The sequence below is a fragment of the Patiria miniata genome, unplaced genomic scaffold (assembly GCF_015706575.1).
Source record: "Patiria miniata isolate m_02_andy unplaced genomic scaffold, ASM1570657v1 HiC_scaffold_1, whole genome shotgun sequence".
Taxonomy (NCBI): Eukaryota; Metazoa; Echinodermata; class Asteroidea; order Valvatida; family Asterinidae; genus Patiria; species Patiria miniata.
Window position 1 is genome coordinate 805499 of NW_024037047.1, and position 14401 is coordinate 819899.

General features: G+C 42.2%; 1 protein-coding gene across 1 annotated transcript; it reads left to right on the forward strand.

Annotated features, from left to right (window-relative positions):
* Nucleotides 1-377: 377 nt before the first annotated feature.
* On the forward strand, nucleotides 378-10628 carry LOC119734556. The gene is made up of 3 exons (XM_038208124.1): nucleotides 378-685; nucleotides 4629-5920; nucleotides 6180-10628. The coding sequence occupies exons 2-3, from the start codon at nucleotides 4655-4657 to the stop codon at nucleotides 10059-10061; spliced, it is 5148 nt and encodes a 1715-aa protein (XP_038064052.1). The 5' UTR covers nucleotides 378-685; nucleotides 4629-4654; the 3' UTR covers nucleotides 10062-10628.
* The last annotated feature ends 3773 nt before the right edge of the window (nucleotides 10629-14401 follow it).

Sequence of the window (14401 nt, forward strand, 5' to 3'; positions counted from 1 at the left end):
AGAGCTCAGTGATAGTTGTGATCCAGCCACATAGTGTTTCGCACTCTGCGGACGTGTAAGAAACAACATTTGTGTATTGGTACCACGCGCACAACGTGTACGGTGCATTGAATGTACACGACTTTGTATGCCACACAAGTCCACAACCGATTTTTTGTTTGTCTTTTTTCGGGAACGGTAAGACATAACGTTTGTTTCTCCTTTCAATCAGACCTTTGTAATAAGATAAGTGCAATCCAAAACATGAAACTTTCGGGGATTTCAGGCTGTAATTCCCCTTTAATTTTCCTGGAAGCCAAGCGAATACAACGCAGCTTTCGATTAGCCTCATTTTGTGGTTTCCTCGAATGTCAACCCGGTGTACACACGTGGAAGCTAATCGAACGCACCCTAGGTAGGGTCATATAAAGACTGGTCCCCGCTTGTAAATACAAATGCATTCCGAATGATAGTGGAGAGTCGGAAGCAGCCTATATGCATGAACTGGTTCCCACCCTCATAATTTCCGAGCGACCATGAAGAAGCTGTCCGCGATTACCGTTGGGCACTTATACTTCCGTGTCACATCAGAGCATGGACGATCACTGTGCGCCATTTAAACGAATCGGGAGTTTAACGTGTCCACGTCACGAAGGCGAGATGAGCTCTCGAAAAGAACGGCACATTTTCACATTCATTCCGAATCGTAAGTTACCTTATTTATTTAAGCCCTACGCACTGGGCTGTAATTTGACATGGCGGCGAGCCAGTCACAACATGCTTGAATATTCTTATTGCTTTCAAAACAAAATGCATGTAGGCCTGTCAATGTACGATATTTTTAGACATGTTTATTATATAATGTACGAATAACTCGACGCTCAGGAATACGATGGTGTATATAAACGTGTTCAGCGATATGTATTTCGGGAGATATTTGGAATCCAATTCGAAAGACAACTACTGGTGAAGCGACATCTTGCTTTTTTTTAGCCGGGGTAGCAGCAGGGCTGTAATGGCGACAGTAATTAGATGTTAAAAGAGAGCCAAATTACAGCCCTTTTTGTAGAGCTACCTTAGAACTATCATCTTAAACATTCGATCTGTATTGGATCCGGAGGTGGCCTATTTCTGGTAGTGTGGGTATGTTTTGAGGCAAATTTTGGCTGTGTTGCACTTGCAGGTAAATCATATCGGAAAATGTTTAAGCCAGCATCTAACTCATTAGTCATTAGTCCATTGTTTGGTTGGAAAATTTAATATCAATTTCAGCCCTTCTGGTATGATCTGTACTGCTGGGTTAAATCATCAACTCCAGTCTGCATCTGATAATTCTAAATTTTCGTCAGATGGTTAATATGGTTACTTGTTGCAAATCTTCCGACCACATTCATGGGTCTACTTCGGATAGTTAAGTGCAGAAAAACGTGCAAAACCAATTTAAACTGTCCTCAAACTTAGTACCAGACAAGAGTTTCCATAATTTTTATGACGCAAAGACAAGATCCTAAGTATTTCATCAGCCAAAATTGAAGTCTCGAATCAAATTTCAAGGAGAGTTTTCCTCAATATTTTCATCTGAGAGTGATTTCAATGTGAATCCTATAGAGACTAAACTGGGGTACAAGTCCAAATATTTGGAAAAATAGACTGATCTTTAGTAGTCTGGTGGCAGACTATGGAGAGATGTGTAGAAATAGACACCGGTACTAGATGTTTCTTTTGACACGGTTGATTGATGCAGTACTAAAGGGGTGTTGGACCGGGTGTTCCATGCGCCATTCTATTTTGTTGCATGTTTTCGGTACATTGATTTTTGGGACTCTCGATAAGGCCAAAAAAAAAAAGTCTCCGGTTTCTGGTATGCGCGCGCGTCGCCGTAGCCATGCGCGTCAGCAAAATGAAAAAAGTTTTTTTCAATGAAAGATGATGTCTCAAAACCGCCAAACTCACTGGTTTGACTGGAATCCTGCTGCTGCACAATTTTTAACGTGTTTTTAGATGGGGTTATGATCGAGAGTAAGCTTTATGTGGCCTATCTGGACTCCCATATATTTTCACTACGTTTAGTCGGGCACCACTTGCAGTCATCAGCCGACATTTGAAGCAAAAAAGTCGGGTAAAAAAAAAAAGCCGCGTCGCCGCACCACTTTTTGGACAAGCTCCATACCAGAAACCGGAGACTTTTTTTTTTGGCCTAATACACAGTCCCACATGTTCAGACTAGGTCTACTCTAAGTCGAATTCACTGGGACTCACATGAATATTTGCTGACTTACGTATTAAGACCCTTAACATGGCGGTTAAAACCGTCATGCCATACGCATGCGTAGTAGCCGGGTTTAGACAGCGATGTTTTATGAGCACCTACATGTTTTTTTTGTGTAAATTGACGCTCGCACAGGATCTGTCATTCCCAGTACATTTGAGAAACAAATTGAGCCCGCTACGAACGTGTACACTTTTTGGTTTATCGGAATTTTTGAAAGGTCACGCGCGGTACCCAGAATATTGTACGTAATTATTTAATTAATTATTTAAACCAGATTGGACATGTCAACCGATGATTCACTGATATTAATATGATTATTGTTACATGAGAGAAAATACCCAGTCGTTGTTGGTGAGACTGTATTGAGCAATGGTTCACAAAGGGGAGTAAAGCTCTAAAATAATATGGTGTGATGAGTCGTCCTGGAATGGGCGTACGTGCACGACCGTCCTTTTTGGATCGGCTTTTGCTGTGTGAGTCACCTTCAAGAATAGTGCATGTCCCAAATTAAGTTTGAGATGCTACATTGTAGGATCTATTGCTCTATTAAAATTTCATGTTTTCACATTATTGTCGCTTTTACTATTGCACAATTAGTGTTCAGTTCATGTGTTGATTGGGGAAAAGAGTACTTTGGAGTTAATTTGTTACCTTGATCCGTAGTTAACATTCACCTGTGAATCACATGGTCGTACACAATGACTGCTTCATGTCGTTTTTTTATATTACGGCTGTCGTATGTCTCAACTTGGATTTGCTTTCTGTGCCCCATAGAATATTTTGCTTGGTAGATTGGCGATTCTGATGCCATACCATAACACCTCGGCGTTCCGGGAATTTAAGGATTTTGGATCTTTAGAAGTTGAATTTTAAATGTAAAAGTTCAACTATTAGAGTTGTTTGGGAATTACACATTCAAAGTAGTTAGAAACTTGCAATAGGAGTTTGTTCATCAAGATAGACATAAGTCTGTAACATATCCATGTTACAGTGTATAGTGTTTTATTTGTACTAGAGTGTGTGAGTTGACCCAGAGAACGTACGAGAGTTTGCGAGAAATATAACTTAGTGTAAAGCGAGTAGTTTTCTTGATATAGTTTTGTTTTGACGACGTTCTTTTCACTGAAAGGTAGATAAATAAAAATTAAACATATATTTTTTCAATTCAGTTTACAAAATGTAAACGATATATCAAATTAGGGAAAAGGAGAGCGAAAAGGTGTAGATACGTCATACGTACGTCATTCGCCATTGTTCTAGTTCACGGCGCCGGTCTCTCCAAAGCGTAGACCATTATGCAGTGTAAGACGATCGTCGCATATAATTTATGTACATAAATATAATTTATGTAACAACCCCCCCCCCCCATGTTTTCATATACAGGGATTTTGGGGACCGGGCTTTCCCATCCCGACAATGAGCCAATCACGTTGCAACCTGGTGCTCAGGGTTTTTTCTGCTTTCTTCAATAATTTGGACAGCATGAAAGTTTTCATATATTGTCAAATTCATTTTGAATTTATCATCCATAATTGTGGCCGTTTCATGGTTCAGATCTTTGTAAAAACAAAGTGTTATAGAAAACAACATAAACCACACGTAAAAGTCCAATACACCGCAGCCCGGAAATTCAATCGTAACCTTTATGTGCGAGACTTACACGGTCTATACTTACCAGTGGGGGAACTCATGCTTGTCATTCATTCATTCTATCTTGCTTAAATGAAATCATTCATTAAAATATTTTTCGTACCAAATTGAGAATTGAAACTATCTGCTCCTGTCTCCCTTCAGTTTTGTTCTACTTTAAATTACTGTTTCAGTTACTGTCTCCACGACTTTCTTTCGCGACTCACGATGCACATAAAGCTGCCCCGTGATCATCTGCGACAGTAAATGATAATTGAAAATATATATTTATCCAAACGTTACTCTAGGTGACTGCTCTATGTTCCGACACCCCTATGTTCCGACAACCTAGATTGTGTTACTCCCGGTTAGGGTTAGGGTTAGGGTTAGGAATAGGAATATGTGCAGTCGGAACATAGGGGTGTCGGAACATAGAGGTGTAACCTTACTTTAGATTCATATATCTTGGAATAGCAGTTTGCCAGCTGTCTGGTCTGCAGAATCTCTTATCCTAGCTTGGGTGTCTTGGCCCTTGCAGTAAAACATCAATAGGAAAAGTACTAACTTCTTTTAGGTAAAGGTTAATCATGTTATGGTTAACAACCCCCCCCCCCCAAAAAAAAAAAAACATCAACAACAAGAAAAAAACAAACAAACAAATAAACAAAAGAGAGAGAGCAGCACCGGGATTTCCAAAAACAATAACCTTTTGCAGCAGTGAAATTGTTTTGACTGCTTATATTTTCAGGCTGTCGGTGCATCATTTAAATTGACATGGACATGGATACCGTGATGAGGCCATATCTAGGCCAATCGGCCAACCTTCTGACTGGATACAAGGCTGACATCTACTCCGTGCCCTTCAACAAGTCTTCCAAACCCGCCCTCAACGACGGCCAAGTCATCGTTAGGAACCCTGACTACGATGCCGAGTGGTCCTGGCCAACGATCTCTCTTCATGACAAGGCTGAGGACCTGCTGAGTGCCGTCCTCCAAATCAAGCTCAGACCTCTTGAAGATGTCTCTGATGAGAATGGCATGGCAGGGGTTTGGCCTGCTGGAGCTCTTATCCTAGCTGGGCTGTCTAGGCCTACATCAGCTCGCTCCAGGGCGCTGAAAAAGCTTTCCCATCAACTTGGAGTCAATCTCAAACAGCAGGACTGGTCCTATGCTCTAGTCCGCCGTACACGTAAGATAGGCACAGCCATCCATCCCTGCTACGAAAGAGGGGTGTTTGGTCATCCATACCCTGAAACAATCCTGAAACCAGACACCCTGGCAGCTCTGAAATCCTTGGAGAAGATGCGGGCGAATTCTACCAACGTGTCCAAGCGGGGTGCCGAGGGCTACTTGGACTTCTATGAGACCTTCGGTTCACACTTCGTATCCAGCGTCGACACCGGTGACACCATCTTCCAAGTCTTTGCCTTTGCCTCGACCGATTACCAGAATATTGTCAGGGTTTACGAGAAAAGTCCAAATGATCTGAGTGGTCCCAAGTCTACCTCCTTTGCTTTGTTCACCACGCCTCGTTCTGGAAGTGGGTATGGTTACACCGCAGCCATCGGCAAAATCTGCATAACCAGCCAAGATCCAGAGATGGTGAACTCTCTAAAACATGGTCTTTGGAAGGATGAGAAGTATGCATGTACCAACAGCATCTTTGCTCCGTTTCTCCGCTCTGATGCCATCAATGCCAACACAACCTTCAAGAAGGTCGTCGTGATATCCATCGAGCTAGCATCCCTTGACGTCTTTGCCGAGTACTTCCGAATGCTGATCTGGCGGCGAGTCTTCAAAGCAGCCATGTACGCCAAGTACCTTACCGGTGTAGGTGTGGCTCCTTATTTCACCAACAACTGTCCTTACGACTTGGATTCCATGTTCCAGGACTCAGACCCTATCGTTGGAGATGGTCTGCTGTCAACACTCGCCACATCCTCCGTCAACATCTGGCAGGAGAAGCTCAACCTGGGTGATATTGCTCTCCAATTTCCAGAGTTGGTGAAGGTTTTCAGCGTGTTTGCAAATGCGATCCAGGTACGTTAAACCCAGTAGCATGATCAGCACATTACACAAAGCTTTAGATGCAATTTCATCTTGTACATAAACGGAAAGCAATTTCTGCTCTCATTTGAAGCCATTGCGCTCTTAAAAATATAAACAGAAATAAAATAAAACCGACGTTAAATGTTATTATTTGAAGTTATAAATATTTCCTGCGCTTGCTAATGAGATCTATATGATTTGGTGATTTTTGTTTGTACATATTCAATGAATTCTACAATTAACTTTATAGATACCAGCAACTTCCTCTAATGAGAAGACGGTCATCCATGTTCCCGGTTCAAGTACGGTTTCCCTTCTTGGACACGTTATCACATCTGGAGGGACTGGCCCTAGACCTCCAAATCTACGCCTCAGTGATCCTGCTTTAAAAGAGATCAAAAGTCGCCTCTTTTTTGGTGAGTTTTACGGCGGGTTACAAATCAGTAGCTCTAGTGATACTAAAGGTTTTCTGATCATGAATGGCTTAATATTCAAAGAAGTCAAAGGTCAAGTCTCAGTTGTGCGTGATGTGCGTGAGACTCTCAATGTGGCAATTCTCACCGAGCGCTTGACTGATATTCAATTTGCTCTAGTAGCTGCAGAAGCTCGCCTTAACTTCCTGCTCTCAAACGCCGTGCCTCAGGGTCAAAGCCTGAAGCTTTTGAAGCGGTTCTTGTTGTGGCTTGCTGGAGTAGCAGGTAGCAATTACCAGTATCAAGATGACCAGCTGGCTACACTGCAGGCAAGAGCAATGTATCTTGTGTCTGTGGTAGCCGCTGACCAAGGGGCTGGCGTTCCCGTGCCGTACTTACGATACGAAGCCTACAAAGACGTTGTCGAAAATGTCCAGCATGTTTTGAGAACTGCCTCCAGTCAGTTGATGGATTACCAGAAGCAGATCAGAGCAAGAAAAGCTGAAGAGCGTCAGGTGCAGAGAGACACAGCCCTAAACAAAAACATTGTTAACTCGGGCAAGATTCTTCAAAACTACATCGGTGCTCAGGCGAGCTATCAACAAAGCCTGGAAGACATGTTCTCCAGCGTATATCAGGAAAAGATGGATGAGCTGGAGAAGGCTAATAAAAGAGCAGACCAACTGAGTGCCAGACTATCCGAGCAGCGAGTAGTTGTCAACGACGCGATCGAGGAATACAAGGAAGCTGTTGGTAGGTGGATAACGGAACAGAACATCAAGGCAGCCATTGACATCGCCTCAAGTCTCTTCTCTCTTGGCTTCACTTTCGCAGCACCTGCTTCCTCCATCGGAGCTCTTAGTGATCTCGGTTTGACGGTCCAAAGAATTCAGAAGGCTGTAGAAGTATTTGATGCTGTTATTATGACGTATAGAACCATTAAGGCCATACCATCTAATCCTAAAAAGGTTGTTGACTCCCTCCAGGATATTGGTCTCAGTGGACTAGAGTTGCCGTCTTCGCTTGAATGGGATGAGATGAAAGTCAACTTCGAGGCCACCCTAGCTTCCGGTCCAGCCATTGAAGCAAAAAACACTCTCTCGGCAGTTTTTGCCGTCATGGTCCTACGCGGTAAAGATCTTCTTCAAACGCAGAGCACCATCCAAGGAATTGTTGCCGATCTATCTGCTAATCAGCAACGTATCAGTCTTCACAAATGCCAGAAAAAACGACTTGATGAGCTGAAAGTGAACCTGAATGCAAAGCCAGAGAATTTGGATGTTGAAAAGGTAGATCTGATTGGTCTGTCTGGCAAGCTGAATTTCTTTCAGCGCCAGATGCTGATGACGTTGGCTTCCACTATGGTCATTCAGGACAGAGCTTTACAGTACGAGTACCTACGACCACCCACTCGTATTGAGTCTTTCACGATGCTGAATCTCCAGCTTGCAATCCTAAATCAATCACAGAATATTAATTATGGCCTAACAGTTCAGCCTCAACCAAAATTCCAGAACTATCCAATCATCTATGAAATTCACGGCGTGACACCAGATAGTATCACAAACAACCAGCGCTACACTTTCAACATCAGCCTTAACAAACGTGAGTTTTCTTCGTACAACTACGTCCGCATAGAGGGTATCCACGTCGAGATTGGCGGCATAACGTTCACTAATAGTGGCAAGTATTACACGGAGCTCGTCTTTGATGGAAATCCGTTCTTTGACCGTGGTTTTGATGGCGAACCCTTGGAGTTCCAGACGACATCACGTATCTTCACCGGTCTTCATGACGTAAGCACCAGCAGTCATGTGGTATATGATCACGGAAATGTTCAGAACCCAGACGTTGTACTGGCAACAACTGGGCAAGATCATTTCGGTGCTAAAACTTCCAGTATCACTCCGTTCTCAAGCTGGCAGGTTTCACTGCCCAAGACTCAGAGCAACGAAGGTATCGAGTTTGACGATTACTCTCGAGGTGTAACCGTCCGTCTCATCTTCCGCATCTATGCCCAGTTGAAGGAATCTACCATGACTCCCTCAGAGATGAACTCTGCAGCTCGGCGCCTTCTTACTCGCCAAGATTACGTCAAGCCCATTGAGTCGGTTTTACCGATGGCTCTCGCAGGTAAACTACCTACGGCACGTCCCTCGACATCTGATGGGGCTACAACCACAACATCCGTGTCTCGTGATGACGTCCTCCGTGCCATGAAGGGAACATCTGTCTGTGCAGGTTGGGATGTTGTGTTCTCTATGACAGCTAAACGGGTGAATGACCAGTTATACGGGCAATATGCCAATCGCAAAGACAACCCAGTCTTTATCAGAGAAACCGGCAACATTGAGAAAGAATACAAGACATCGGAGGGCAAAACACTTAAGACGGTGTTCAATTTCACCTTCAATGCTCCCCGTCTCCAGTTTCTGCTGAATAACTCCAACTCTGCTCAGGTTTTTATGCCAATCATATCTGGGACCTATGAGTACTCTGTCTTAGTCAACGACACCTGGATTGAACTGGAGAAGGCTGAGGTGAAGAAAACTGATGGGGCTTTCATCCAAGGAGATGTTCCTCTGTCGATCGTTCCAGGATCAGTCTCGACACAGCACAATGTGGCCATCAAGCTCAATGGTGGATCTTTTTCGGCCCGGAATTTCAAAGCTGGCAACACCAATCCAACTTTTGGATTTGCTCTGACCAACTACTTCACCAGCCTGAAGGACGGCTACGAAGTCTACAACCTCGGCACTCTTGATCTTAAAGGAATTACGATCCTGGATTCTCTTAACCCCAATGACTTCCAGTTCAATGTCTACCATACTCCTAGCAACCGGGATCTCCTTCAGCTTTTCATAGCCACTACTGGCAGACTACAGTCAGCAACTTCGCTGTATATCCAAGAGCCCATTCCATCAACGTATGATAGCTCCTTGATCATCAACTCTAAGATCTTCTTCCAGGATGTGATGCCAACTGCTCTTGGCGATGGTGGTATTGGCCTCGCCTTAGAAGCTATCGAGCCACCAGACGATGCTAATACTAACACTGCCTGGTCCGCTAAAGCAACAAGCGGTTCAGTGTCAGCGCCTTTTCCTGTGACCAAGGTTGATTCCGACGCCACAAGCAATAAAGGTTCGACCACACACTTCGAATACTTCGTCAAAGTCGGCAACGACACGGCAGTTGTCGATCTCACCGGAATGCAGTTCCTCCCAGGAGACGAGACGTCAGGTTGGGTAGCCAAAGTGGTCTACTCTCCAGGCTGCAGGAAATACTCCTTCAAATATGGGTCCAGATGGAAAATTTGTACTTTGTTTGGGTGTGACGAATGGAGCAAAATCGACTACAGTAACCATTCTCTTGGTGTGACGATTGATATGGAAACCACTTTACCACTGAGTGTTACAGGTGACGGTCAGAACCAATCCATAGGATTCGCTGCCACTGAGTCCAGTGTTAGCTTGACAGGTAACCTCAAACCACCCGGCGGAGTCTGTAAGTGTAATGACCGAGACTTGCAGAAGAAGTTCCTCGACAACCTGAAGAAGATTCTGCCTAAAGAACTGGTGGGTGTCTTCAACAAGTCCTTTGACGCTGTGTCTCTCTTTGCCCTGAAGAATCTGCTGTTCCCGGCAAAGAATTTGATCACACTGGAGGAAGGGGCGGTGCCCGGTGACTTGATTGTCTTCGGGAATTTCACTCCGGTTTAGAGGCAGAAAGCAATCTTATTCATGTGCAATTTCTTACCAGGTTGAAGCTGGTGCCTGTACGTACGTACGTACATCAGTGAGTTCACTTTTCCCAACAGTTTAAACTTGCAAAACCATCAATCAAGTTTTAGGTATACCGACGCCTCCCGTTTTAGGATGTAATTATTTTAGGAAGGGGAAATCCTACAAAAACTAAAAAAACACTTTAGATCTTCTTGATATTTTCATGTTTTTAAGTACTGCTTGTTCGATTTATTTTGGGATTTGATAAGTAAAGCACTTGGCAGGATTTTGAATGTGGCGTTCGGTTTGATTATGATCTTAAAAATAGGTAGTGTTTATTTGTGAGCACTTTATCTGTCACAAGTTTCGATTTGTTTTCTTTGTAGAAGTATTGCTTGACATTTCATGGTGATATGACAAAGCATCAAATGTGACACCAAATGTGATGCGAGCGAGCTAAATGAATCATTTGTAGACCCTGGTCATTTATTTTTACAATTTGAAAAGAGCACAATCTCAGCATTACTGCTGTGAAAACCGCATGCTGATACCATCTTAAGTTTAAAAAAAATATGGAAGGCGAAACACCAAGAGATGTGATGAAGTGATGTGTTAAAGTGGCCCTATTTTGGCCTGGATCTCCAAACGAACATTCCCGACAAACGATTCATTTAGATTGATCGCATCACAAATATCGTAAGGTATAAATAACAGCAATACTTATACAATATTGGATGGCTTTGAGGGGGATACAAGAATATATACCACGAGCTTTAACAATATTGCACGAGTCGAAGACAAGTGCAATATTGTCGTAGCGAGTGCAGTATATGCCTGCGTTTATCCTCCGGAAAAAAAAATCCTCCAATATTATTACAATTTATATCAGGCTGACTTTATTCGCAAGAAATACATTTCAGGACACTGTCTTCATTTTCTCCTATTTCGTCAAACTATTTGAAGCTGCCATTCTGCGCGCTGCGTGGGCGTCCATGCTCGACGGTACCGCGCGCAACGCTCTTCAACTGTTAGATTCTACCATTGATCTCCATCAGGAAGACGCTCTAGATCGTGCGGGAACAAGCGCAAATGCCTGGGTGAGGGCGCGCCGGGCAATATCAAAAGTAATATTGTCCGCAATCCAGGTACTTTAACTATCAATTTTGCTGTCATCTGGATACGTTTTACGAAAACATACAACACGCAGATTTATTTTTTTTTACCGCTGGAAGCCTGATAGAAATAATAATGTCATATATAATTATGTGAATTAGAATATTGCAACTAAAATAAAAGCGTTGAGTATAAGCACACATGTTATTAGCGATACCGTTTATTCCCTTATGCATTTCGAAGCATGAGATATTCGATATTGTGACATGGACCACTGATCTTTATTATACTGGTCACTACTATACTACTGTCATTATAATAGAGATCAGTGACATGGACCCAGTCTTTAACAAAATTACAATTAATTAACTTAAAACGAGTTACAATTAAGTCATAATTGCTTGTGCTTATGCAACACTGTTCTTTTAACTGAAGTGATGTTAAACAAATATTAATTACGTAATGGGAACTGTAGTATTAGAGTTTTTGCTGTGTACACAATGAGAGCTATTTTCTGTCTAGACGTTTAGCAAAATCGTTTATGCCCTTAACTTGGCACGGATTGTAAAATGAATATTATATAAAAAGAAAGAAAACACGTTGACACGTTCTACAGTGGAGATTAAATTCCTTATTATATCTTTGTTGTTTAATGTATACAAAGTGTTTTTTAGCGAATACTAGCTGATGGAATATCCAACAACAAATATTGAGTGTTGTCAACACTTAATTAAGGATTAATTAATAATTGCAAAAAGAGATTATAGTAAATTTATCAAACTCTAAAGTCCAAAGTACTGAACGGTTCATGAGTGTGGTACATGTCCACTATTCTTGCAATTTGGACAATGTGAAAAACAGACTCATTGGTTGTACAGGGTGAGTCAAAAAGAAAGTAACCCGAATGATTTTTTTTGTTTATCTTAAAGAGCAATCAAATTTGAAACATCAATTAAGGATATGTGCAAAGAGCATCGTCTTTCACTCGTCTCAAAAAAGAATTACTGAAATTGATCTAGAGGAGTTATGACATTAACTAAAAGCTGTCCGTGGAATGCCATTAAAAGCTATTGAGCTGGATGAATATTACAGATTAAACAGATTAAACGTCCACGTTTCATAATAGGCATGCATCGGTTCGTAGAACGGTAAATGATCAGTGGTGGACAGCCAAGTTTTATAATCTTTTTATTGAAATAGACATAAATTGGGAATAGAGTATGCAAATCACGTGAAATGTTAACAGTTAAAAGCTAATAGGATGTACTTTATCCCTATGTTTTTTTGGGGGGGGGTTGAAATGGAGCAAGCCAATTTTTTTTTTTTTTTTTTATTAAATTGTGTAACTTTCCTTTTGACCTGTATTGAACATCTTAGTGAATATAAACGGAACAGTGAACGGTCACGTGCGAGGTTTTGAGACCATAATAAAGAGGCCCGATTTCATAGTAGAAAATTCGTTTTATATGACACCGGCTTGAAGAATATAGAGACAATGCATAATGTTTTTTCTTACTCCTTGTTAATATACCTGTATTGCAGTTGAACGGAGTCATCCTTTTTGAGATATATTGTTTACATGAAGGAGAGCGCTATATTTGGACACAATATGACATTTGCTATTTCGACATATTAGGTAGCTCCTTCTTATTGTGTCCACCATACATGTCCTTCAAAATGGCTAACGGAAAGTAAATTGATGAATTTTCAGGTAATAATTTGGGTAATCGGAGAAAATAATCCAGGCGCTCCATACTTATTTTGTTGGAATTTGCACTCAATACATTTTGGTTGCACAAATGTATACAATTGTATACAATAGGGCCGTGAGCAGACGTGTGCCATAGCCAGCTCGTGGACTGCACGAAAAGCACGCACGTATACATGGTGGCTGACGGTCTTGGCTTTCTGCTTTACAAGCTTTTGGAAGGCAGCTATATCTGTATCCTTAATTGAAGAGCTGATACTGGGATAGGTGTCTTTGTGTAATTAATTATTTGAAATGTAAATTAGAAAAATGTGTGTAATGGTGCCCTCATTACTCATTATAGTTTTTTCAGGGTCTAAGCTGAGTCTTACTGAGTTCTAGTGGTATGACTGATCTTACACCGGTAAAGGTCCTCCATTCTTACAATATATTATTTTTTTAATCAGGGTTTGTACCTCTTTGTCTTTTTGGGCACAATAAAGTTCCGAGATCGAAAGAGATTGAGTATTGGAGTGTCATGTCGTAATGGAATAACATTAAGGCGAGGCCTCAGGCGCGGTTCTAGGGGGGCTGTAGCCCCCCAAAAATTTTGTCTAGCCCCCCCAAAATAAATTCCGTAAAAAAAAAATTGCATTAGCAAAAAGAAGGATTGTGATGTACATGCGAACGGTCTCCCCCTAAAAGAAGAAATAGCCGTGACAAGGGTGCATTAGTTAATATAGTGTGAATGATTGTAGGATTTTATTGGTGCTCCCCATTGAAAATATGGCATGAGCCCCCCCCCCCCCCCCCCCCCCCTATTGATTTTCGGTGGCCTAAGTGTCTGGAAAAAATAACTGGTCAACATTTCAGCCCGCCTCCCTGAAAAAATTCTGGATCCACCGTGCTAGCCCCCCCCCCCAAAAAAATGTTGGTTCTAGAACCGCGCCTTCGAGGCCTGCTGACGAGGCGACCCATGATTAGTGGCTTCACCGCTCCATCAATAACCAACCCAGTATAGACCATCCCTAGCATGATGTTACCTACTAATTAAGCAACTCCCTCCCCCCCCCCCCCCGCCCTTCCCCGACGGGTTATCTTACTAATATACCCAGTAGATGGCGCAATATGCTTTCGGCGTTGAAGCTTGTACAGTGGTACCTTAATCGTAGGTTTGGACTATGAAGATATTATCGGATACTTCGCATATTATTCATCTGAATGTCTAATGAAAATAGATGAAATTTCCATGTGAATCTATGTTTTCGCAATCCGGTTCTCTTTAAAGTTTGATCAGTTTGAATTTTCAAACGTTTCCTCACATGCATAAGAAAGTCATAAGTATTGCTTAAAAAAAGCGGAAAGGCCCAGAGATGTTAAAAGACCCCATGGCTCGCACCATGCTAACTACGCATCCTCGTCCCTATGGCGTTGAATACTACGATCCCACTAGCTGTTCTCTTACCCGGGGCCCTATTTCATGGCACTGCTAGCAGTAACAGAGCCTCCGTCTATTTCATGGAAGCAGTTAGCCCAG